The sequence below is a fragment of the Taudactylus pleione genome, unplaced genomic scaffold (assembly GCF_031769625.1).
Source record: "Taudactylus pleione unplaced genomic scaffold, aTauple2 ptg000315l, whole genome shotgun sequence".
Taxonomy (NCBI): Eukaryota; Metazoa; Chordata; class Amphibia; order Anura; family Myobatrachidae; genus Taudactylus; species Taudactylus pleione.
Window position 1 is genome coordinate 1 of NW_028284716.1, and position 25,816 is coordinate 25,816.

At 44.2% G+C, this 25,816-nt stretch overlaps 1 protein-coding gene across 1 annotated transcript in view; it reads left to right on the top strand.

Annotated features, from left to right (window-relative positions):
* Nucleotides 1-242: 242 nt before the first annotated feature.
* LOC148510575 (intraflagellar transport protein 172 homolog) overlaps nt 243-25,816 on the top strand; it is a gene marked incomplete at both ends in the record, with an annotated part of 33,157 nt that continues 7,583 nt past the window's right edge. Inside the window, 3 exons of the mRNA XM_088442720.1 lie at nt 243-335; nt 1,866-1,943; nt 2,028-2,276. Of these exons, the coding sequence (XP_088298846.1) occupies nt 243-335; nt 1,866-1,943; nt 2,028-2,276 (420 nt within the window). The remainder of the gene's footprint in view (nt 336-1,865; nt 1,944-2,027; nt 2,277-25,816) is intronic.

Consider the following 25,816-nt stretch of genomic DNA (forward strand, 5'->3'; position numbering starts at 1 on the left):
CTCTTTCTCTTCTCTTTCTCTCTTTCTTCTCTTTCTTTCTCTTTCTTTCTCTTTCTTTCTTTCTCTCTCTCTTTCTCTTTCTTTCTCTTTCTGTCTCTCTCTCTCTTTCTGTCTCTCTCTCTCTTTCTCTCTCTTTCTCTCATGTATATTGTCTATTGATCACCTGGTCAGTATGGTACATGTCACGGGTTGCATACACCTGACAAGCTGCACAGACTGTGATGTGTCTTCTCTGCTTACAGGGTGGGGACGGTACCAGAAATTACCGAGTGCAAGCTCGCCTTGCTATGCTAGACAGGAACTACAAACTGGCCGAGATGATTTACCTGGAACAGGTAAGATAAAAGGCGACACTATGGTGATAGGTGATTCACCCAGGGGGAAATGCATCAAGCCTTGGAGAGAACTAAAGTGGAGAAGTTGCACAAAGCAAGCAATCAGCTTCTAACTGGCATGGACTGTATCTAGCACAGCCTCTAACTGACATGGACTGTATCTAGCACAGCCTATAACTGACATGGACTGTATCTAGCACAGCCTATAACTGACGTGGACTGTATCTAGCACAGCCTATAACTGACGTGGACTGTATCTAGCACAGCCTATAACTGACGTGGACTGTATCTAGCACAGCCTATAACTGACGTGGACTGTATCTAGCACAGCCTATAACTGACATGGACTGTATCTAGCACAGCCTATAACTGACATGGACTGTATCTAGCACAGCCTATAAACGTCAGAGGCTGATTGGTAGCTCTGGGCAACTTCTCCACTTCTACCTGACATAGACTGTATCTAGCACAGCCTATAACTGAGATGGACTGTATCTAGCACAGCCTATAACTGACATGGACTGTATCTAGCACAGCCTATAAACGTCAGAGGCTGATTGGTAGCTCTGGGCAACTTCTCCACTTCTACCTGACATGGACTGTATCTAGCACAGCCTATAACTGAGATGGACTGTATCTAGCACAGCCTATAACTGAGATGGACTGTATCTAGCACAGCCAATCCTCTATACCCGTCATATGGTCCCGCCCTAACGATCCACTATACCCCTATACTGCGCTGCCCTCAAGATCCACCATACCCGCCATACGGTCCCGCCCTCAAGATCCACCATACCCGCCATACGGTCCCGCCCTCAAGATCCACCATACCCGCCATACGGTCCCGCCCTCAAGATCCACCATACCCGCCATACGGTCCCGCCCTCAAGATCCACCATACCCGCCATACTGCCTGGCCTAAAGATCCACTATACCAGTCATATTACCCTGCCCACAAGACCCACTTTACCCATCTTGCTACCCCACCGCAGATCGATTCTTCCCATGATACTACAATATTCCTGCATACTGCCCGGACCACAAGGAGAGGGCGTCAGACCATAAGACATGGGGAAACTGCTAGATTGCACGATAGCTACAATTATCCTAATCAGCAGAAAGAGCTAAAGCGCCACAATGTGCCGTAGTTTCACTCCGTAAGGTACTATGTGCCAGTGAGAATGCCCAGGCAGGATACAATGCGTCAGTCAGAATGCCAAGTATAACTCATTAAGGGTTGGGTACAGGATACCGACAACTGCAGGTTAGCATCCTAACCCTTTCCCTAAACCTAACCCCCCCGCTCCGTAGCCTAACCCTCCTCCTAACTCCAATAATGACTGTTGTCAGGATTCTGGCGCTGGCATTCTGAGTGGCAGCACCCTGACAGCCAGGATATGCACTACATCCCCTCATTAATATTAATCATGCCAGTAATAACAATACACAGCATGACGTGTGACCCCCCCCCCTTCTGCCTCTGGCCCAGGGTGGTGTATAACCATTGTATACATGTATGCTTCCATTTAGAACGCTGTGATGGAGGCTATAGCCATGTACCAGGAGTTACACATGTGGGATGAATGCATCGCTGTAGCAGACGCCAAGGTACAGTTACTGTCTGTTATTAATGTATATGGGGTGAGGCTGCTGTATCCGGCTCTTATTGGGCACCTGTTCCTGTCCCTCCAGGCTCACCCAGAGCTGGAGAACCTGAGGCGCAGTTACTTGCAGTATTTAGCAGACAGCCAGCAGGAGGAGAAGGCTGGCGAGGTGCGAGAACAGGAGGGCGACTTTGTGTCAGCGGTGACTATGTATCTCCGTGCCGGACTCCCAGCTAAAGCTGCCAGACTGTGTATGAACCAGGAGCAGCTGCTGTCTGACTCTGAGCTCATTGGAAGGGTCACTGTCGCCCTTATGAAGGGCGAGTTCTATGAACGGGTGAGTTATACTGTCCCGCTATAATGTTATGGACTTCTCCTCTACACACAGAGCAGTCAGCTGACAGATCTATAACCTTCCCTCCTGGGGATGTGTAACCTGTCTGTAGCACTGTGATCCCACCTGAGGTGTCTGGACCTCCCATGTGATATAGTAGCTGTATGGAGGGTTATAGTCTCCCCTTGTGTGTCTGGACCTCCCATGTAATATAGTAGCTGTATGGAGGGTTATAGTCTCCCCTTGTGTGTCTGAGCCTCCCATGTGATATAGTAGCTCCCCTTGTGTGTCTGAGCCTCCCATGTGATATAGTAGCTCCCCTTGTGTGTCTGAGCCTCCCATGTGATATAGTAGCTGTATGGAGGGTTGGAGTCTCCCTTTGTGTGTCTGGGCCTCCCATGTGATATAATGGCTATATGGAGGGTTGTGGTCTCCCCTTGTGTGTCTGAGCCTCCCATGTATATAGGGTTGGATTCCCTCCCGGAGTCTCTGAGCCTTTTCTGGGATGTGTAACCTGTCTGGAGTGCTAAGAGCCCTCCTGATGGACCAAATGTAATAGGGTGAGAGTGTAGAAAATGTGAGTTTTCTCACTGTGTAAACAAAGCAACAGAACAAACTCCAATGTTTTTCAGACTCATAAAACACTCACGATTTAAAATCTCATTCAGATGATTTCCCATTTTAAAGATAAAACTCAACCAATGTGAGAGGTTACTGCTAGACTCTCATTTTCTAAACTCTCACCCTATTACATTTGGCCCGATGTGTCTGATCCTCCCATCTTGTTTCCGGTAATGGAATGGTATTGACCTGATTAATGGTATCACCTGTTGGAGTATTGGAACCTCTTATTGTGTGTCTTCCATGAAATGTATTATATGTCTGGATGTTTTGGTGTAGCTCCTGGTAAGGTTTCTTTTAATGCTAATAGCTATTGGGGATTATGTTGGTAATCTCCCTGATAACCGTTCTGACCATCCTGTTAGAGGAATCACGGTATAAGGGATGGATACACCCTATTAGAGGAAGCACGGTATAAGTGATGGATACACCCTATTAGAGGAAGCACGGTATAAGCGATGGGTGCATCCTACTAGAGGAAGCACGGTATAAGTGATGGATACACCCTATTAGAGGAAGCACGGTATAAGTGATGATTACATCCTATTAGAGGAAGCACGGTATAAGCGATGGATACACCCTATTAGAGGAAGCACGGTATAAGTGATGGATACACCCTATTAGAGGAAGCACGGTATAAGTGATGGCTACATCCTATTAGAGGAAGCACGGTATAAGTGATGGATATATCCTATTAGAGGAAGCACGGTATAAGTGATGTATCCATCAATTAGTGGAAGCACGGTATAAGTGATCTATACATCCTATTAGAGGAAGCACGGTATAAGGGATGGATACACCCTATTAGAGGAAGCACGGTATAAGCATACACCCTATTAGAGGAAGCACGGTATAAGCGATGGATACATCCTATTAGAGGAAGCACGGTATAAGCGATGGATACATCCTATTAGAGGAAGCATGGTATAAGCGATGGATACATCCTATTAGAGGAAGCACGATATAAGCGATGGATAAACCCTATTAGAGGAAGCACGGTATAAGTGATCTATACATCCTATTATTAGAGGAAGCACGGTATAAGGGATGGATACATCGTATTAGTGGAAGCACTGTATAAGCATACATCCTATTAGAGGAAGCACGGTATAAGTGATGGATACACCCTATTAGAGGAAGCACGGTATAAGTGATGGATACACCCTATTAGAGGAAGCACGGTATAAGCGATGGATACACCCTATTAGAGGAAGCACGGTATAAGTGATGGATATATCCTATTAGAGGAAGCACGGTATAAGCGATGGATACATCCTATTAGAGGAAGCACGGTATAAGGGATGGATACATCGTATTAGTGGAAGCACGGTATAAGCATACACCCTATTAGAGGAAGCACGGTATAAGCGATGGATACATCCTATTAGAGGAAGCACGGTATAAGCGATGGATACCCCCTATTAGAGGAAGCACGGTATAAGGGATGGATACACCCTATTAGAGGAAGCACGGTATAAGTGATGGCTACATCCTATTAGAGGAAGCACGGTATAAGGGATGGATACACCCTATTAGAGGAAGCACGGTATAAGCATACACCCTATTAGAGGAAGCACGGTATAAGCGATGGATACATCCTATTAGAGGAAGCACGGTATAAGCGATGGATACACCCTATTAGAGGAAGCACGGTATAAGCGATGGATACATCCTATTAGAGGAAGCACGGTATAAGCATACACCCTATTAGAGGAAGCACGGTATAAGGGATGGATACACCCTATTAGAGGAAGCACGGTATAAGTGATGGATACATCCTATTAGAGGAAGCACGGTATAAGCGATGGATACATCCTATTAGAGGAAGCACGGTATAAGCGATGGATACACCCTATTAGAGGAAGCACGGTATAAGTGATCTATACATCCTATTAGAGGAAGCACGGTATAAGGGATGGATACATCGTATTAGTGGAAGCACGGTATAAGCATACACCCTATTAGAGGAAGCACGGTATAAGTGATGGATACACCCTATTAGTGGAAGCACGGTATAAGCATACACCCTATTAGAGGAAGCACGGTATAAGGGATGGATACACCCTATTAGAGGAAGCACGGTATAAGGGATGGGTACATCCTATTAGAGGAAGCACGGTATAAGCATACACCCTATTAGAGGAAGCACGGTATAAGGGATGGATACACCCTATTAGAGGAAGCACGGTATAAGGGATGGATACACCCTATTAGAGGAAGCACGGTATAAGCGATGGATACACCCTATTAGAGGAAGCACGGTATAAGTGATGGATACATCCTATTAGTGGAAGCACGGTATAAGTGATGGATACATCCTATTAGTGGAAGCACGGTATAAGCATACACCCTATTAGAGGAAGCACGGTATAAGGGATGGATACACCCTATTAGAGGAAGCACAGTATAAGTGATGGATACACCCTATTAGAGGAAGCACGGTATAAGCGATGGGTACATCCTACTAGAGGAAGCACGGTATAAGCGATGGGTACATCCTACTAGAGGAAGCACGGTATAAGTGATGGATACACCCTATTAGAGGAAGCACGGTATAAGTGATGAATATGTCCTATTAGAGGAAGCACGGTATAAGTGATGGATACACCCTATTAGAGGAAGCACGGTATAAGTGATGATTACATCCTATTAGAGGAAGCACGGTATAAGCGATGGATACACCCTATTAGAGGAAGCACGGTATAAGTGATGATTACATCCTATTAGAGGAAGCACGGTATAAGTGATGATTACATCCTATTAGAGGAAGCACGGTATAAGTGATGGATACACCCTATTAGAGGAAGCACGGTATAAGTGATGGCTACATCCTATTAGAGGAAGCACGGTATAAGTGATGGGTATATCCTATTAGAGGAAGCACGGTATAAGTGATGGGTACATCCTATTAGAGGAAGCACGGTATAAGTGATGATTACATCCTATTAGAGGAAGCACGGTATAAGTGATGGGTACACCCTATTAGAGGAAGCACGGTATAAGCGATGGGTACACCCTATTAGAGGAAGCACGGTATAAGCGATGGATACACCCTATTAGAGGAAGCACGGTATAAGCGATGGATACACCCTATTAGAGGAAGCACGGTATAAGCATACACCCTATTAGAGGAAGCACGGTATAAGGGATGGATACACCCTATTAGAGGAAGCACGGTATAAGGGATGGATACACCCTATTAGAGGAAGCACGGTATAAATGATGGATACACCCTATTAGAGGAAGCACGGTATAAGCATACACCCTATTAGAGGAATCACGGTATAAGGGATGGATACACCCTATTAGAGGAAGCACAGTATAAGTGATGGATACACCCTATTAGAGGAAGCACGGTATAAGCGATGGGTGCATCCTACTAGAGGAAGCACGGTATAAGTGATGGATACACCCTATTAGAGGAAGCACGGTATAAGTGATGATTACATCCTATTAGAGGAAGCACGGTATAAGTGATGGATACACCCTATTAGAGGAAGCACGGTATAAGTGATGGATATAGCCTATTAGAGGAAGCACGGTATAAGTGATGGATACATCCTATTAGAGGAAGCACGGTATAAGTGATGGATACACCCTATTAGAGGAAACACGGTATAAGTGATGGGTACACCCTATTAGAGGAAGCACGGTATAAGCGATGGATACACCCTATTAGAGGAAGCACGGTATAAGCGATGGATACACCCTATTAGAGGAAGCACGGTATAAGCATACACCCTATTAGAGGAAGCACGGTATAAGGGATGGATACACCCTATTAGAGGAAGCACGGTATAAGGGATGGATACACCCTATTAGAGGAAGCACGGTATAAGGGATGGATACACCCTCTTAGAGGAAGCGCGGTATAAATGATGGATACATCCTATTAGAGGAAGCACGGTATAAATGATGGATACATCCTATTAGAGGAAGCACGGTATAAGCGATGGATACACCGTATTAGAGGAAGCGCGGTATAAGCGATGGATACACTCTATTAGAGGAAGCACGGTATAAGTGATGGATACACCCTATTAGAGGAAGCACAGTATAAGCGATGGATACACCCTATTAGAGGAAGCACGGTATAAGTGATGATTACATCCTATTAGAGAAAGCACGGTATAAGGGATGGATACACCCTATTAGAGGAAGCACGGTATAAGGGATGGGTACACCCTATTAGAGGAAGCACAGTATAAGTGATGGATACACCCTATTAGAGGAAGCACGGTATAAATGATGGATACACCCTATTAGAGGAAGCATGGTATAAGTGATGGGTACATCCTACTAGAGGAAGCACGGTATAAGTGATGGATACACCCTATTAGAGGAAGCACGGTATAAGCATACACCCTATTAGAGGAAGCACAGTATAAGTGATGGATACACCCTATTAGAGGAAGCACGGTATAAATGATGGATACACCCTATTAGAGGAAGCACAGTATAAGCGATGGATACACCCTATTAGAGGAAGCACGGTATAAGTGATGATTACATCCTATTAGAGAAAGCACGGTATAAGGGATGGATACACCCTATTAGAGGAAGCACGGTATAAGGGATGGGTACACCCTATTAGAGGAAGCACAGTATAAGTGATGGATACACCCTATTAGAGGAAGCACGGTATAAATGATGGATACACCCTATTAGAGGAAGCATGGTATAAGTGATGGGTACATCCTACTAGAGGAAGCACGGTATAAGTGATGGATACACCCTATTAGAGGAAGCACGGTATAAGCATACACCCTATTAGAGGAAGCACGGTATAAGTGATGAATATGTTCTATTAGAGGAAGCACGGTATAAGTGATGGATACATCCTATTAGAGGAAGCACGATATAAGCGATGGATACACCTTATTAGAGGAAGCACGGTATAAGCGATGGATACACCCTATTAGAGGAAGCACGGTATAAGCGATGGATACACCCTATTAGAGGAAGCACGGTATAAGCATACACCCTATTAGAGGAAGCACGGTATAAGTGATGGATACATCCTATTAGTGGAAGCACGGTATAAGCGATGGATACACCCAATTAGAGGAAGCACGGTATAAGTGATGGATACACCTTATTAGAGGAAGCACGGTATAAGCGATGGATACACCCTATTAGAGGAAGCACGGTATAAGCGATGGATACACCCTATTAGAGGAAGCACGGTATAAGCATACACCCTATTAGGGGAAGCACGGTATAAGCGATGGATACATCCTATTAGTGGAAGCACGGTATAAGCGATGGATACACCCAATTAGAGGAAGCACGGTATAAGTGATGGATACACCTTATTAGTGGAAGCACGGTATAAGCATACACCCTATTAGAGGAAGCACGGTTTAAGCATACATCCTATTAGAGGAAGCACGGTATAAGTGATGGATACACCCTATTAGAGGAAGCACGGTATAAGGGATGGGTACACCCTATTAGAGGAAGCACGTTATAAGCGATGGGTACACCCTTTTAGAGGAAGCACGGTATAAGTGATGGATACACCCTATTAGTGGAAGCACGCTATAAGCGATGGATACACCCTATTAGAGGAAGCATGGTATAAGTGATGGATACATCCTATTAGTGGAAGCACGGTATAAGCATACACCCTATTAGAGGAAGCACGGTTTAAGGGATGGATACACCCTATTAGAGGAAGCACGGTATAAGCGATGGGTACATCCTACTAGAAGAAGCACGGTATAAGTGATGAATTTGTCCTATTAGAGGAAGCACGGTATAAGTGATGGATACACCCTATTAGAGGAAGCACGGTATAAGTGATGATTACATCCTATTAGAGGAAGCACGGTATAAGTGATGGATACACCCTATTAGAGGAAGCATGGTATAAGTGATGGATATATCCTATTAGAGGAAGCACGGTATAAGCGATGGGTACACCCTATTAGAGGAAACACGGTATAAGCGATGGATACACCCTATTAGAGGAAGCACGGTATAAGGGATGGGTACACCCTATTAGAGGAAGCACGGTATAAGCGATGGGTACACCCTATTAGAGGAAGCACGGTATAAGCATACACCCTATTAGAGGAAGCACGGTATAAGCATACACCCTATTAGAGGAAGCACGGTATAAGGGATGGATACACCCTATTAGAGGAAGCACAGTATAAGGGATGGATACACCCTACTAGAGGAAGCACGGTATAAGTGATGGATACACCCTATTAGAGGAAGCACGGTATAAGTGATGGATATATCCTATTAGAGGAAGCACGGTATAAGTGATGGATACACCCTATTAGAGGAAGCACGGTATAAGGGATGGATACACCCTATTAGAGGAAGCACGGTATAAGCATACACCCTATTAGAGGAAGCACGGTATAAGGGATGGATACACCCTATTAGAGGAAGCACGGTATAAGGGATGGATACACCCTATTAGAGGAAGCACGGTATAAGCGATGGATACACCCTATTAGTGGAAGCACGATATAAGCGATGGATACACCCTATTAGTGGAAGCACGGTATAAGCATACACCCTATTAGAGGAAGCACGGTATAAGTGATGATTACACCCTATTAGAGGAAGCACGGTATAAGCGATGGGTGCATCCTACTAGAGGAAGCACGGTATAAGTGATGGATACACCCTATTAGAGGAAGCACGGTATAAGTGATGATTACATCCTATTAGAGGAAGCACGGTATAAGTGATGGATACACCCTATTAGAGGAAGCACGGTATAAGTGATGGATATAGCCTATTAGAGGAAGCACGGTATAAGCGATGGATACACCCTATTAGAGGAAGCACGGTATAAGCGATCTATACATCCTATTAGAGGAAGCACGGTATAAGGGATGGATACATCCTATTAGTGGAAGCACGGTTTAAGCATACACCCTATTAGAGGAAGCACGGTATAAGCGATGGATACACCCTATTAGTGGAAGCACGTTATAAGTGATGGATACACCCTATTAGAGGAAGCACGGTATACGGGATGGATACATCCTATTAGTGGAAGCACTGTATAGGCATACACCCTATTAGAGGAAGCACGGTATAAGCGATGGATACACCCTATTAGAGGAAGCACGGTATAAGCATACACCCTATTAGAGGAAGCACGGTATAAGTGATGAATATGTTCTATTAGAGGAAGCACGGTATAAGTGATGGATACATCCTATTAGAGGAAGCACGATATAAGCGATGGATACACCTTATTAGAGGAAGCACGGTATAAGTGATGGATACACCCTATTAGAGGAAGCACGTTATAAGTGATGGATACACCCTATTAGAGGAAGCACGGTATACGGGATGGATACATCCTATTAGTGGAAGCACTGTATAGGCATACACCCTATTAGAGGAAGCACGGTATAAGCAATGGATACACCCTATTAGAGGAAGCACGGTATAAGCATACACCCTATTAGAGGAAGCACGGTATAAGTGATGGATACACCCTATTAGAGGAAGCACGGTATAAGCATACACCCTATTAGGGGAAGCACGGTATAAGCGATGGATACATCCTATTAGTGGAAGCACGGTATAAGCGATGGATACACCCAATTAGAGGAAGCACGGTATAAGTGATGGATACACCTTATTAGTGGAAGCACGGTATAAGCATACACCCTATTAGAGGAAGCACGGTTTAAGCATACATCCTATTAGAGGAAGCACGGTATAAGTGATGGATACACCCTATTAGAGGAAGCACGGTATAAGGGATGGGTACACCCTATTAGAGGAAGCACGTTATAAGCGATGGGTACACCCTTTTAGAGGAAGCACGGTATAAGTGATGGATACACCCTATTAGTGGAAGCACGCTATAAGCGATGGATACACCCTATTAGAGGAAGCATGGTATAAGTGATGGATACATCCTATTAGTGGAAGCACGGTATATGGATACACCCTATTAGAGGAAGCACGGTTTAAGGGATGGATACACCCTATTAGAGGAAGCACGGTATAAGCGATGGGTACATCCTACTAGAAGAAGCACGGTATAAGTGATGAATTTGTCCTATTAGAGGAAGCACGGTATAAGTGATGGATACACCCTATTAGAGGAAGCACGGTATAAGTGATGATTACATCCTATTAGAGGAAGCACGGTATAAGTGATGGATACACCCTATTAGAGGAAGCATGGTATAAGTGATGGATATATCCTATTAGAGGAAGCACGGTATAAGTGATGGATACACCCTATTAGAGGAAGCACGGTATAAGTGATGGATACACCCTATTAGAGGATGCACGGTATAAGCGATGGGTACACCCTATTAGAGGAAACACGGTATAAGCGATGGATACACCCTATTAGAGGAAGCACGGTATAAGGGATGGGTACACCCTATTAGAGGAAGCACGGTATAAGCGATGGGTACACCCTATTAGAGGAAGCACGGTATAAGCATACACCCTATTAGAGGAAGCACGGTATAAGCATACACCCTATTAGAGGAAGCACGGTATAAGGGATGGATACACCCTATTAGAGGAAGCACAGTATAAGGGATGGATACACCCTACTAGAGGAAGCACGGTATAAGTGATGGATACACCCTATTAGAGGAAGCACGGTATAAGTGATGGATATATCCTATTAGAGGAAGCACGGTATAAGTGATGGATACACCCTATTAGAGGAAGCACGGTATAAGGGATGGATACACCCTATTAGAGGAAGCACGGTATAAGCATACACCCTATTAGAGGAAGCACGGTATAAGGGATGGATACACCCTATTAGAGGAAGCACGGTATAAGGGATGGATACACCCTATTAGAGGAAGCACGGTATAAGCGATGGATACACCCTATTAGTGGAAGCACGATATAAGCGATGGATACACCCTCTTAGTGGAAGCACGGTATAAGCATACACCCTATTAGAGGAAGCACGGTATAAGGGATGGATACACCCTATTAGAGGAAGCACGGTATAAGTGATGGATACATCCTATTAGTGGAAGCACGGTATAAGTGATGATTACACCCTATTAGAGGAAGCACGGTATAAGCGATGGGTGCATCCTACTAGAGGAAGCACGGTATAAGTGATGGATACACCCTATTAGAGGAAGCACGGTATAAGTGATGATTACATCCTATTAGAGGAAGCACGGTATAAGTGATGGATACACCCTATTAGAGGAAGCACGGTATAAGTGATGGATATAGCCTATTAGAGGAAGCACGGTGTAAGCGATGGATACACCCTATTAGAGGAAGCACGGTATAAGCGATCTATACATCCTATTAGAGGAAGCACGGTATAAGGGATGGATACATCCTATTAGTGGAAGCACGGTTTAAGCATACACCCTATTAGAGGAAGCACGGTATAAGCGATGGATACACCCTATTAGTGGAAGCACGTTATAAGTGATGGATACACCCTATTAGAGGAAGCACGGTATACGGGATGGATACATCCTATTAGTGGAAGCACTGTATAGGCATACACCCTATTAGAGGAAGCACGGTATAAGCGATGGATACACCCTATTAGAGGAAGCACGGTATAAGCGATGGGTACATCCTATTATAGGAAGCACGGTATAAGTGATGGATACACCCTATTAGTGGAAGCACGGTATAAGTGATGGATACATCCTATTAGAGGAAGCACGGTATAAGCATACATCCTATTAGAGGAAGCACGGTATAAGGGATGGATACACCCTATTAGAGGAAGCACAGTATAAGGGATGGATACATCCTATTGGTGGAAGCACGATGTACGCATACACCCTATTAGAGGAAGCACGGTATAAGTGATGGATACACCCTATTAGAGGAAGCACGGTATAAGTGATGGATACACCCTATTAGAGGAAGCACGGTATAAGTGATGGATACACCCTATTAGTGGAAGCACGGTATAAGTGATGGATACATCCTATTAGTGGAAGCACGGTATAAGCGATGGATACATCCTATTAGTGGAAGCACGGTATAAGCGATGGATACATCCTATTAGAGGAAGCACGGTATAAGCGATGGATACACCCTATTAGCGGTAGCACGGTATAAGCGATGGATACACCCTATTAGCGGAAGCACGGTATAAGCGATGGATACACACTATTAGAGGAAGCACGGTATAAGCGATGGATACACCCTATTAGAGGAAGCACGGTATAAGGGATGGATACACCCTATTAGAGGAAGCACGGTATAAGCGATGGATACACCCTATTAGAGGAAGCACGGTATAAGCGATGGATACACCCTATTAGAGAAAGCACGGTATAAGCGATGATTACACCGTATTAGAGGAAGCACGGTATAAGCGATGATTACACCCTATTAGAGGAAGCACGGTATAAGCGATGGATACATCCTATTAGAGGAAGCACGGTATAAGCGATGAATACATCCTATTAGAGGAAGCACGGTATAAGGGATGGATACATCCTATTAGAGGAAGCACGGTATAAGTGATGGATACACCCTATTAGAGGAAGCACGGTATAAGCATACACCCTATTAGAGGAAGCACGGTATAAGTGATGGATACACCCTATTAGAGGAAGCACGGTATAAGTGATGGATACACCCTATTAGAGGAAGCACGGTATAAGTGATGATTACACCCTATTAGAGGAAGCACGGTATAAGCGATGGATACACCCTATTAGAGGAAGCACGGTATAAGCGATGGATACATCCTATTAGAGGAAGCACGGTATAAGTGATAGATACACCCTATTAGAGGATGCACGGTATACCTATTAGAGGAAGCACGGTATAAGCGATGATTACACCCTATTAGAGGAAGCACGGTATAAGCGATGATTACACCCTATTAGAGGAAGCACGGTATAAGCGATGGATACATCCTATTAGAGGAAGCACGGTATAAGCGATGGATACATCCTATAAGAGGAAGCACGGTATAAGCGATGATTACACCCTATTAGAGGAAGCACGGTATAAGGGATGGATACATTCTATTAGAGGAAGCACGGTATAAGGGATGGATACACCCTATTAGAGGAAGCACGGTATAAGTGATGGATACACCCTATTAGAGGAAGCACGGTATAAGCGATGGATACACCCTATTAGAGGAAGCACGGTATAAGCGATGGATACACCCTATTAGAGGAAGCACGGTATAAGCGATGGATACACCCTATTAGAGGAAGCACGGTATAAGCGATGGATACACCCTATTAGAGGAAGCACGGTATAAGCGATGGATACACCCTATTAGAGGAAGCACGGTATAAGCGATGGATACATCCTATTAGAGGAAGCACGGTATAAGCGATGGATACACCCTATTAGAGGAAGCACGGTATAAGCGATGGATACACCCTATTAGAGGAAGCACGGTATAAGCGATGGATACACCCTATTAGTGGAAGCACGGTATAAGCGATGGATACACCCTATTAGAGGAAGCACGGTATAAGTGATGTATACATCCTATTAGTGAAAGCACGGTATAAGCATACACCCTGTTAGAGGAAGCACGGTATAAGTGATGGATACACCCTATTAGAGGAAGCACGGTATAAGTGATGGATACACCCTATTAGCGGAAGCACGGTATAAGTGATGTATACACCCTATTAGAGGAAGCACGGTATAAGGGATGGATACACCCTATTAGCGGAAGCACTGTATAAGCATACACCCGATTAGAGGAAGCACGGTATAAGTGATGATTACACCCTATTAGAGGAAGCACGGTATAAGTGATGGATACACCCTATTAGAGGAAGCACGGTATAAGCGATGGATACACCCTATTAGAGGAAGCACGGTATAAGTGATGGATACATCCTATTAGAGGAAGCATGGTATAAGCATACACCCTATTAGAGGAAGCACGGTATAAGTGATGGATACATCCTATTAGTGAAAGCACGGTATAAGCGATGGATACATCCTATTAGCGGAAGTACTGTATAAGCGATGTATTCACCCTATTAGTGGAAGCACGGTATAAGCGATGGATACACCCTATTAGAGGAAGCACGGTATAAGCGATGGATACATCCTATTAGAGGAAGCACGGTATAAGTGATGGATACATCCTATTAGAGGAAGCACGGTATAAGGGATGGGTACATCCTATTAGTGGAAGCACGGTATAAGGGATGGATACACCCTATTAGAGGAAGCACGGTATAAGTGATGGATACACCCTATTAGTGGAAGCACGGTATAAGTGATGGATACACCCTATTAGTGGAAGCACGGTATAAGTGATGGATACATCCTATTAGAGGAAGCACGGTATAATCGATGGATACACCCTATTAGAGGAAGCACGGTATAAGTGATGGATACACCCTATTAGTGGAAGCACGGTATAAGTGATGGATACACCCTATTAGAGGAAGCATGGTATAAGTGATGGATACACCCTATTAGAGGAAGCACGGTATAAGTGATGGATACATCCTATTAGAGCAAGCACGGTATAAGTGATGGATACATCCTATTAGAGGAAGCACGGTATAAGTGATGGATACACCCTATTAGAGGAAGCTCTGTATAAGTGATGGATACACCCTATTAGAGGAAGCACGGTATAAGTGATGGACACACCCTATTAGAGGAAGCACGGTATAAGCATACACCCTATTAGAGGAAGCACGGTATAAGTGATGGATACATCCTATTAGAGGAAGCACGGTATAAGTGATGGATACACCCTATTAGAGGAAGCACGGTATAAGCGATGGATACATCCTATTAGAGGAAGCACGGTATAAGCGATGGATACATCCTATTAGAGGAAGCACGGTATAAGTATACACCCTATTAGAGGAAGCACGGTATAAGCGATGGATACACCCTATTAGAGGAAGCACGGTATAAGCGATGGATACATCCTATTAGAGGAAGCACGGTATAAGGGATGGATACACCCTATTAGAGGAAGCACGGTATAAGGGATGGATACACCCTATTACTGGAAGCACGGTATATGTGATGTATAAGTGATGGGTACAGCCTATTAGAGGAAGCACGGTATAAGGGATGGATACACCCTATTAGAGGAAGCACGGTATAAGGGATGAATACACCCTATTAGCGGAAGCACGGTATAAGTGATGGATACACCCTATTAGAGGAAGCACGGTATAAGTGATGGATACATCCTATTAGAGGAAGCACGGTGTAAGGGATGGATACACCCTATTAGAGGAAGCACGGTATAAGGGATGGATACACCCTATTAGAGGAAGCACGGTATAAGTGATGGATAAACCCTATTAGAGGAAGCACGGTATAAGGGATGGATACACCCTATTAGAGGAAGCACGGTATAAGGGATGGATACACCCTATTAGTGGAAGCACGGTATAAGGGATGGATACACCCTATTAGAGGAAGCACGGTATAAGTGATGGATACATCCTATTAGAGCAAGCACGGTATAAGCGATGGGTACACCCTATTAGTGGAAGCACGGTATAAGCGATGGGTACACCCCATTAGTGGAAGCACGGTATAAGCGATGGATACACCCTATTAGAGGAAGCACGGTATAAGGGATGGATACACGCTATTAGTGGAAGCACGGTATATGTGATGTATAAGTGATGGGTACAGCCTATTAGAGGAAGCACGGTATAAGGGATGGATACACCCTATTAGAGGAAGCACGGTATAAGGGATGAATACACCCTATTAGAGGAAGCACGGTATAAGTGATGGATACACCCTATTAGAGGAAGCACGGTATAAGTGATGGATACATCCTATTAGAGGAAGCACGGTATAAGGGATGGATACACCCTATTAGAGGAAGCACGGTATAAGGGATGGATACACCCTATTAGAGGAAGCACGGTATAAGTGATGGATACACCCTATTAGAGGAAGCACGGTATAAGGGATGGATACACCCTATTAGAGGAAGCACGGTATAAGGGATGGATACACCCTATTAGAGGAAGCACGGTATAAGCGATGGATACATCCTATTAGAGGAAGCACGGTATAAGGGATGGATACACCCTATTAGTGGAAGCACGGTATAAGCGATGGATACACCCTATTAGAGGAAGCACGGTATAAGGGATGGATATACCCTATTAGAGGAAGCACGGTATAAGTGATGGGTACACCCTATTAGAGGAAGCACGGTATAAGGGATGGATACACCCTATTAGAGGAAGCACGGTATAAGGGATGGATGCACCCTATTAGTGGAAGCACGGTATAAGCGATGGATACACCCTATTAGAGGAAGCACGGTATAAGGGATGGATACACCCTATTAGAGGAAGCACGGTATAAGGGATGGATACACCCTATTAGTGGAAGCACGGTATAAGCGATGGATACACCCTATTAGAGGAAGCACGGTATAAGCGATGGATACATCCTATTAGTGGAAGCACGGTATAAGCGATGGATACATCCTATTAGTGGAAGCACGGTATAAGCGATGGATACACCCTATTAGAGGAAGCACGGTATAAGCGATGATTACACCCTATTAGAGGAAGCACGGTATAAGTGATCTATACATCCTATTAGAGGAAGCACGGTATAAGCATACACCCTATTAGAGGAAGCACGGTATAAGGGATGGATACACCCTATTAGAGGAAGCACGGTATAAGCGATGGATACACCCTATTAGAGGAAGCACGGTATAAGTGATGGATACACCCTATTAGAGGAAGCACGGTATAAGCTATGATTACACCCTATTAGAGGAAGCACGGTATAAGCGATGGATACACCCTATTAGAGGAAGCACGGTATAAGCGATGGGTACACCCTATTAGAGGAAGCACGGTATAAGCGATGATTACACCGTATTAGAGGAAGCACGGTATAAGCGATGATTACACCCTATTAGAGGAAGCACGGTATAAGCGATGGATACATCCTATTAGAGGAAGCACGGTATAAGCGATGAATACATCCTATTAGAGGAAGCACGGTATAAGGGATGGATACATCCTATTAGAGGAAGCACGGTATAAGTGATGGATACACCCTATTAGAGGAAGCACGGTATAAGCATACACCCTATTAGAGGAAGCACGGTATAAGTGATGGATACACCCTATTAGAGGAAGCACGGTATAAGTGATGGATACACCCTATTAGAGGAAGCACGGTATAAGTGATGATTACACCCTATTAGAGGAAGCACGGTATAAGCGATGGATACACCCTATTAGAGGAAGCACGGTATAAGCGATTGATACATCCTATTAGTGGAAGCACGGTATTAGTGATGGATACACCCTATTAGAGGAAGCACGGTATAAGTGATAGATACACCCTATTAGAGGATGCACGGTATACCTATTAGAGGAAGCACGGTATAAGCGATGATTACACCCTATTAGAGGAAGCACAGTATAAGCGATGATTACACCCTATTAGAGGAAGCACGGTATAAGCGATGGATACATCCTATTAGAGGAAGCACTGTATAAGCGATGGATACATCCTATTAGAGGAAGCACGGTATAAGCGATGGATACATCCTATAAGAGGAAGCACGGTATAAGCGATGATTACACCCTATTAGAGGAAGCACGGTATAAGGGATGGATACATTCTATTAGAGGAAGCACGGTATAAGGGATGGATACACCCTATTAGAGGAAGCACGGTATAAGTGATGGATACACCCTATTAGAGGAAGCACGGTATAAGTGATGGATACACCCTATTAGAGGAAGCACGGTATAAGCGATGGATACACCCTATTAGAGGAAGCACGGTATAAGCGATGGATACACCCTATTAGAGGAAGCACGGTATAAGCGATGGATACACCCTATTAGAGGAAGCACGGTATAAGCGATGGATACACCCTATTAGAGGAAGCACGGTATAAGCGATGGATACACCCTATTAGAGGAAGCACGGTATAAGCGATGGATACATCCTATTAGAGGAAGCACGGTATAAGCGATGGATACATCCTATTAGAGGAAGCACGGTATAAGCGATGGATACACCCTATTAGAGGAAGCACGGTATAAGCGATGGATACACCCTATTAGAGGAAGCACGGTATAAGCGATGGATACACCCTATTAGTGGAAGCACGGTATAAGCGATGGATACACCCTATTAGAGGAAGCACGGTATAAGTGATGTATACATCCTATTAGTGAAAGCACGGTATAAGCATACACCCTGTTAGAGGAAGCACGGTATAAGTGATGGATACACCCTATTAGAGGAAGCACGGTATAAGTGATGGATACACCCTATTAGCGGAAGCACGGTATAAGTGATGTATACACCCTATTAGAGGAAGCACGGTATAAGGGATGGATACACCCTATTAGCGGAAGCATTGTATAAGCATACACCCGATTAGAGGAAGCACGGTATAAGTGATGATTACACCCTATTAGAGGAAGCACGGTATAAGTGATGGATACACCCTATTAGAGGAAGCACGGTATAAGCGATGGATACACCCTATTAGAGGAAGCACGGTATAAGTGATGGATACATCCTATTAGAGGAAGCATGGTATAAGCATACACCCTATTAGAGGAAGCACGGTATAAGTGATGGATACATCCTATTAGTGAAAGCACGGTATAAGCGATGGATACATCCTATTAGCGGAAGTACTGTATAAGCGATGTATTCACCCTATTAGTGGAAGCACGGTATAAGCGATGGATACACCCTATTAGAGGAAGCACGGTATAAGCGATGGATACATCCTATTAGAGGAAGCACGGTATAAGTGATGGATACATCCTATTAGAGGAAGCACGGTATAAGGGATGGGTACATCCTATTAGTGGAAGCACGGTATAAGGGATGGATACACCCTATTAGAGGAAGCACGGTATAAGTGATGGATACACCCTATTAGTGGAAGCACGGTATAAGTGATGGATACACCCTATTAGTGGAAGCACGGTATAAGTGATGGATACATCCTATTAGAGGAAGCACGGTATAATCGATGGATACACCCTATTAGAGGAAGCACGGTATAAGTGATGGATACACCCTATTAGTGGAAGCACGGTATAAGTGATGGATACACCCTATTAGAGGAAGCATGGTATAAGTGATGGATACACCCTATTAGAGGAAGCACGGTATAAGTGATGGATACATCCTATTAGAGCAAGCACGGTATAAGTGATGGATACATCCTATTAGAGGAAGCACGGTATAAGTGATGGATACACCCTATTAGAGGAAGCTCTGTATAAGTGATGGATACACCCTATTAGAGGAAGCACGGTATAAGTGATGGACACACCCTATTAGAGGAAGCACGGTATAAGCATACACCCTATTAGAGGAAGCACGGTATAAGTGATGGATACATCCTATTAGAGGAAGCACGGTATAAGTGATGGATACACCCTATTAGAGGAAGCACGGTATAAGCGATGGATACATCCTATTAGAGGAAGCACGGTATAAGCGATGGATACATCCTATTAGAGGAAGCACGGTATAAGTATACACCCTATTAGTTGAAGCACGGTATAAGCGATGGATACACCCTATTAGAGGAAGCACGGTATAAGCGATGGATACATCCTATTAGAGGAAGCACGGTATAAGGGATGGATACACCCTATTAGAGGAAGCACGGTATAAGGGATGGATACACCCTATTACTGGAAGCACGGTATATGTGATGTATAAGTGATGGGTACAGCCTATTAGAGGAAGCACGGTATAAGGGATGGATACACCCTATTAGAGGAAGCACGGTATAAGGGATGAATACACCCTATTAGCGGAAGCACGGTATAAGTGATGGATACACCCTATTAGAGGAAGCACGGTATAAGTGATGGATACATCCTATTAGAGGAAGCACGGTGTAAGGGATGGATACACCCTATTAGAGGAAGCACGGTATAAGGGATGGATACACCCTATTAGTGGAAGCACGGTATAAGGGATGGATACACCCTATTAGAGGAAGCACGGTATAAGTGATGGATACATCCTATTAGAGGAAGCACGGTATAAGGGATGGATACACCCTATTAGAGGAAGCACGGTATAAGGGATGGATACACCCTATTAGAGGAAGCACGGTATAAGGGATGGATACACCCTATTAGAGGAAGCACGGTATAAGGGATGGATACACCCTATTAGAGGAAGCACGGTATAAGGGATGGATACACCCTATTAGAGGAAGCACGGTATAAGTGATGGATACATCCTATTAGAGGAAGCACGGTATAAGGGATGGATACACCCTATTAGAGGAAGCACGGTATAAGGGATGGATACACCCTATTAGAGGAAGCACGGTATAAGGGATGGATACACCCTATTAGAGGAAGCACGGTATAAGGGATGGATACACCCTATTAGAGGAAGCACGGTATAAGGGATGGATACACCCTATTAGTGGAAGCACGGTATAAGCGATGGATACACCCTATTAGAGGAAGCACGGTATAAGCGATGGATACACCCTATTAGAGGAAGCACGGTATAAGCGGTGGATACACCCTATTAGAGGAAGCACGGTATAAGCGATGGATACACCCTATTAGAGGAAGCACGGTATAAGCGAAGGATACACCCTATTAGAGGAAGCACGGTATAAGCGATGGATACATCCTATTAGAGGAAGCACGGTATAAGCGATGGATACATCCTATTAGAGGAAGCACGGTATAAGCGATGGATACACCCTATTAGAGGAAGCACGGTATAAGCGATGGATACACCCTATTAGAGGAAGCACGGTATAAGGGATGGATACACCCTATTAGAGGAAGCACGGTATAAGGGATGGATACATCCTATTAGAGGAAGCACGGTATAAGCGATGGATACACCCTATTAGAGGAAGCACGGTATAAGCGATGGATACCTCCTATTAGTGGAAGCACGGTATAAGCGATGGGTACATCCTATTAGAGGAAGCACGGTATAAGCGATGGGTACATCCTATTAGAGGAAGCACGGTATAAGCGATGGGTACACCCTATTAGAGGAAGCACGGTATAAGCGATGGATACACCCTATTAGAGGAAGCACGGTATAAGCGATGGATACACCCTATTAGAGGAAGCACGGTATAAGCGATGGATACACCCTATTAGAGGAAGCACGGTATAAGCGATGGATACATCCTTTTAGCGCAAGCACTGTATAAGCGATGGATACATCCTATTAGAGGAAGCACGGTATAAGCGATGGATACACCCTATTAGTGGAAGCACGGTATAAGCGATGGATACATCCTATTAGAGGAAGCACGGTATAAGCGATGGATACACCCTATTCGAGGAAGCACGGTATAAGCGATGGATACATCCTATTAGAGGAAGCACGGTATAAGCGATGGATACACCCTATTAGAGGAAGGACGGTATAAGCGATGGATACACCCTATTAGAGGAAGGACGGTATAAGCGATGGATACACCCTATTAGAGGAAGCACGGTATAAGGGATGGATACACCCTATTAGAGGAAGCACGGTATAAGGGATGGATACATCCTATTAGAGGAAGCACGGTATAAGCGATGGAAACACCCTATTAGAGGAAGCACGGTATAAGCGATGGATACATCCTATTAGAGGAAGCACGGTATAAGTGATGTATACATCCTATTAGAGGAAGCACGGTATAAGCGATGGATACATCCTATTAGAGGAAGCACGGTATAAGTATACACCCTATTAGAGGAAGCACGGTATAAGCGATGGATACATCCTATTAGAGGAAGCACGGTATAAGGGATGGATACACCCTATTAGAGGAAGCACGGTATAAGTGATGGATACACCCTATTAGAGGAAGCACGGTATAAGTGATGATTACACCCTATTAGAGGAAGCACGGTATAAGCGATGGATACACCCTATTAGAGGAAGCACGGTATAAGCGATGGATACATCCTATTAGTGGAAGCACGGTATTAGTGATGGATACACCCTATTAGAGGAAGCACGGTATAAGTGATAGATACACCCTATTAGAGGATGCACGGTATACCTATTAGAGGAAGCACGGTATAAGCGATGATTACACCCTATTAGAGGAAGCACAGTATAAGCGATGATTACACCCTATTAGAGGAAGCACGGTATAAGCGATGGATACATCCTATTAGAGGAAGCACTGTATAAGCGATGGATACATCCTATTAGAGGAAGCACGGTATAAGCGATGGATACATCCTATAAGAGGAAGCACGGTATAAGCGATGATTACACCCTATTAGAGGAAGCACGGTATAAGGGATGGATACATTCTATTAGAGGAAGCACGGTATAAGGGATGGATACACCCTATTAGAGGAAGCACGGTATAAGTGATGGATACACCCTATTAGAGGAAGCACGGTATAAGCGATGGATACACCCTATTAGAGGAAGCACGGTATAAGCGATGGATACACCCTATTAGAGGAAGCACGGTATAAGCGATGGATACACCCTATTAGAGGAAGCACGGTATAAGCGATGGATACACCCTATTAGAGGAAGCACGGTATAAGCGATGGATACACCCTATTAGAGGAAGCACGGTATAAGCGATGGATACACCCTATTAGAGGAAGCACGGTATAAGCGATGGATACATCCTATTAGAGGAAGCACGGTATAAGCGATGGATACACCCTATTAGAGGAAGCACGGTATAAGCGATGGATACACCCTATTAGAGGAAGCACGGTATAAGCGATGGATACACCCTATTAGTGGAAGCACGGTATAAGCGATGGATACACCCTATTAGAGGAAGCACGGTATAAGTGATGTATACATCCTATTAGTGAAAGCACGGTATAAGCATACACCCTGTTAGAGGAAGCACGGTATAAGTGATGGATACACCCTATTAGAGGAAGCACGGTTTAAGTGATGGATACACCCTATTAGCGGAAGCACGGTATAAGTGATGTATACACCCTATTAGAGGAAGCACGGTATAAGGGATGGATACACCCTATTAGCGGAAGCACTGTATAAGCATACACCCGATTAGAGGAAGCACGGTATAAGTGATGATTACACCCTATTAGAGGAAGCACGGTATAAGTGATGGATACACCCTATTAGAGGAAGCACGGTATAAGCGATGGATACACCCTAGTAGAGGAAGCACGGTATAAGTGATGGATACATCCTATTAGAGGAAGCATGGTATAAGCATACACCCTATTAGAGGAAGCACGGTATAAGTGATGGATACATCCTATTAGTGAAAGCACGGTATAAGCGATGGATACATCCTATTAGCGGAAGTACTGTATAAGCGATGTATTCACCCTATTAGTGGAAGCACGGTATAAGCGATGGATACACCCTATTAGAGGAAGCACGGTATAAGCGATGGATACATCCTATTAGAGGAAGCACGGTATAAGTGATGGATACATCCTATTAGAGGAAGCACGGTATAAGGGATGGGTACATCCTATTAGTGGAAGCACGGTATAAGGGATGGATACACCCTATTAGAGGAAGCACGGTATAAGTGATGGATACACCCTATTAGTGGAAGCACGGTATAAGTGATGGATACACCCTATTAGTGGAAGCACGGTATAAGTGATGGATACATCCTATTAGAGGAAGCACGGTATAATCGATGGATACACCCTATTAGAGGAAGCACGGTATAAGTGATGGATACACCCTATTAGTGGAAGCACGGTATAAGTGATGGATACACCCTATTAGAGGAAGCATGGTAGAAGTGATGGATACACCCTATTAGAGGAAGCACGGTATAAGTGATGGATACATCCTATTAGAGCAAGCACGGTATAAGTGATGGATACATCCTATTAGAGGAAGCACGGTATAAGTGATGGATACACCCTATTAGAGGAAGCTCTGTATAAGTGATGGATACACCCTATTAGAGGAAGCACGGTATAAGTGATGGACACACCCTATTAGAGGAAGCACGGTATAAGCATACACCCTATTAGAGGAAGCACGGTATAAGTGATGGATACATCCTATTAGAGGAAGCACGGTATAAGTGATGGATACACCCTATTAGAGGAAGCACGGTATAAGCGATGGATACATCCTATTAGAGGAAGCACGGTATAAGCGATGGATACATCCTATTAGAGGAAGCACGGTATAAGTATACACCCTATTAGAGGAAGCACGGTATAAGCGATGGATACACCCTATTAGAGGAAGCACGGTATAAGCGATGGATACATCCTATTAGAGGAAGCACGGTATAAGGGATGGATACACCCTATTAGAGGAAGCACGGTATAAGGGATGGATACACCCTATTACTGGAAGCACGGTATATGTGATGTATAAGTGATGGGTACAGCCTATTAGAGGAAGCACGGTATAAGGGATGGATACACCCTATTAGAGGAAGCACGGTATATTGGATGAATACACCCTATTAGCGGAAGCACGGTATAAGTGATGGATACATCCTATTAGAGGAAGCACGGTATAAGCGATGGGTACACCCTATTAGAGGAAGCACGGTATAAGCGATGGATACACCCTATTAGTGGAAGCACGGTATAAGCGATGGATACACCCTATTAGAGGAAGCACGGTATAAGGGATGGATACACCCTATTAGAGGAAGCACGGTATATTGGATGAATACACCCTATTAGCGGAAGCACGGTATAAGTGATGGATACATCCTATTAGAGGAAGCACGGTGTAAGGGATGGATACACCCTATTAGAGGAAGCACGGTATAAGGGATGGATACACCCTATTAGTGGAAGCACGGTATAAGGGATGGATACACCCTATTAGAGGAAGCACGGTATAAGTGATGGATACATCCTATTAGAGGAAGCACGGTATAAGGGATGGATACACCCTATTAGAGGAAGCACGGTATAAGGGATGGATACACCCTATTAGAGGAAGCACGGTATAAGGGATGGATACACCCTATTAGAGGAAGCACGGTATAAGGG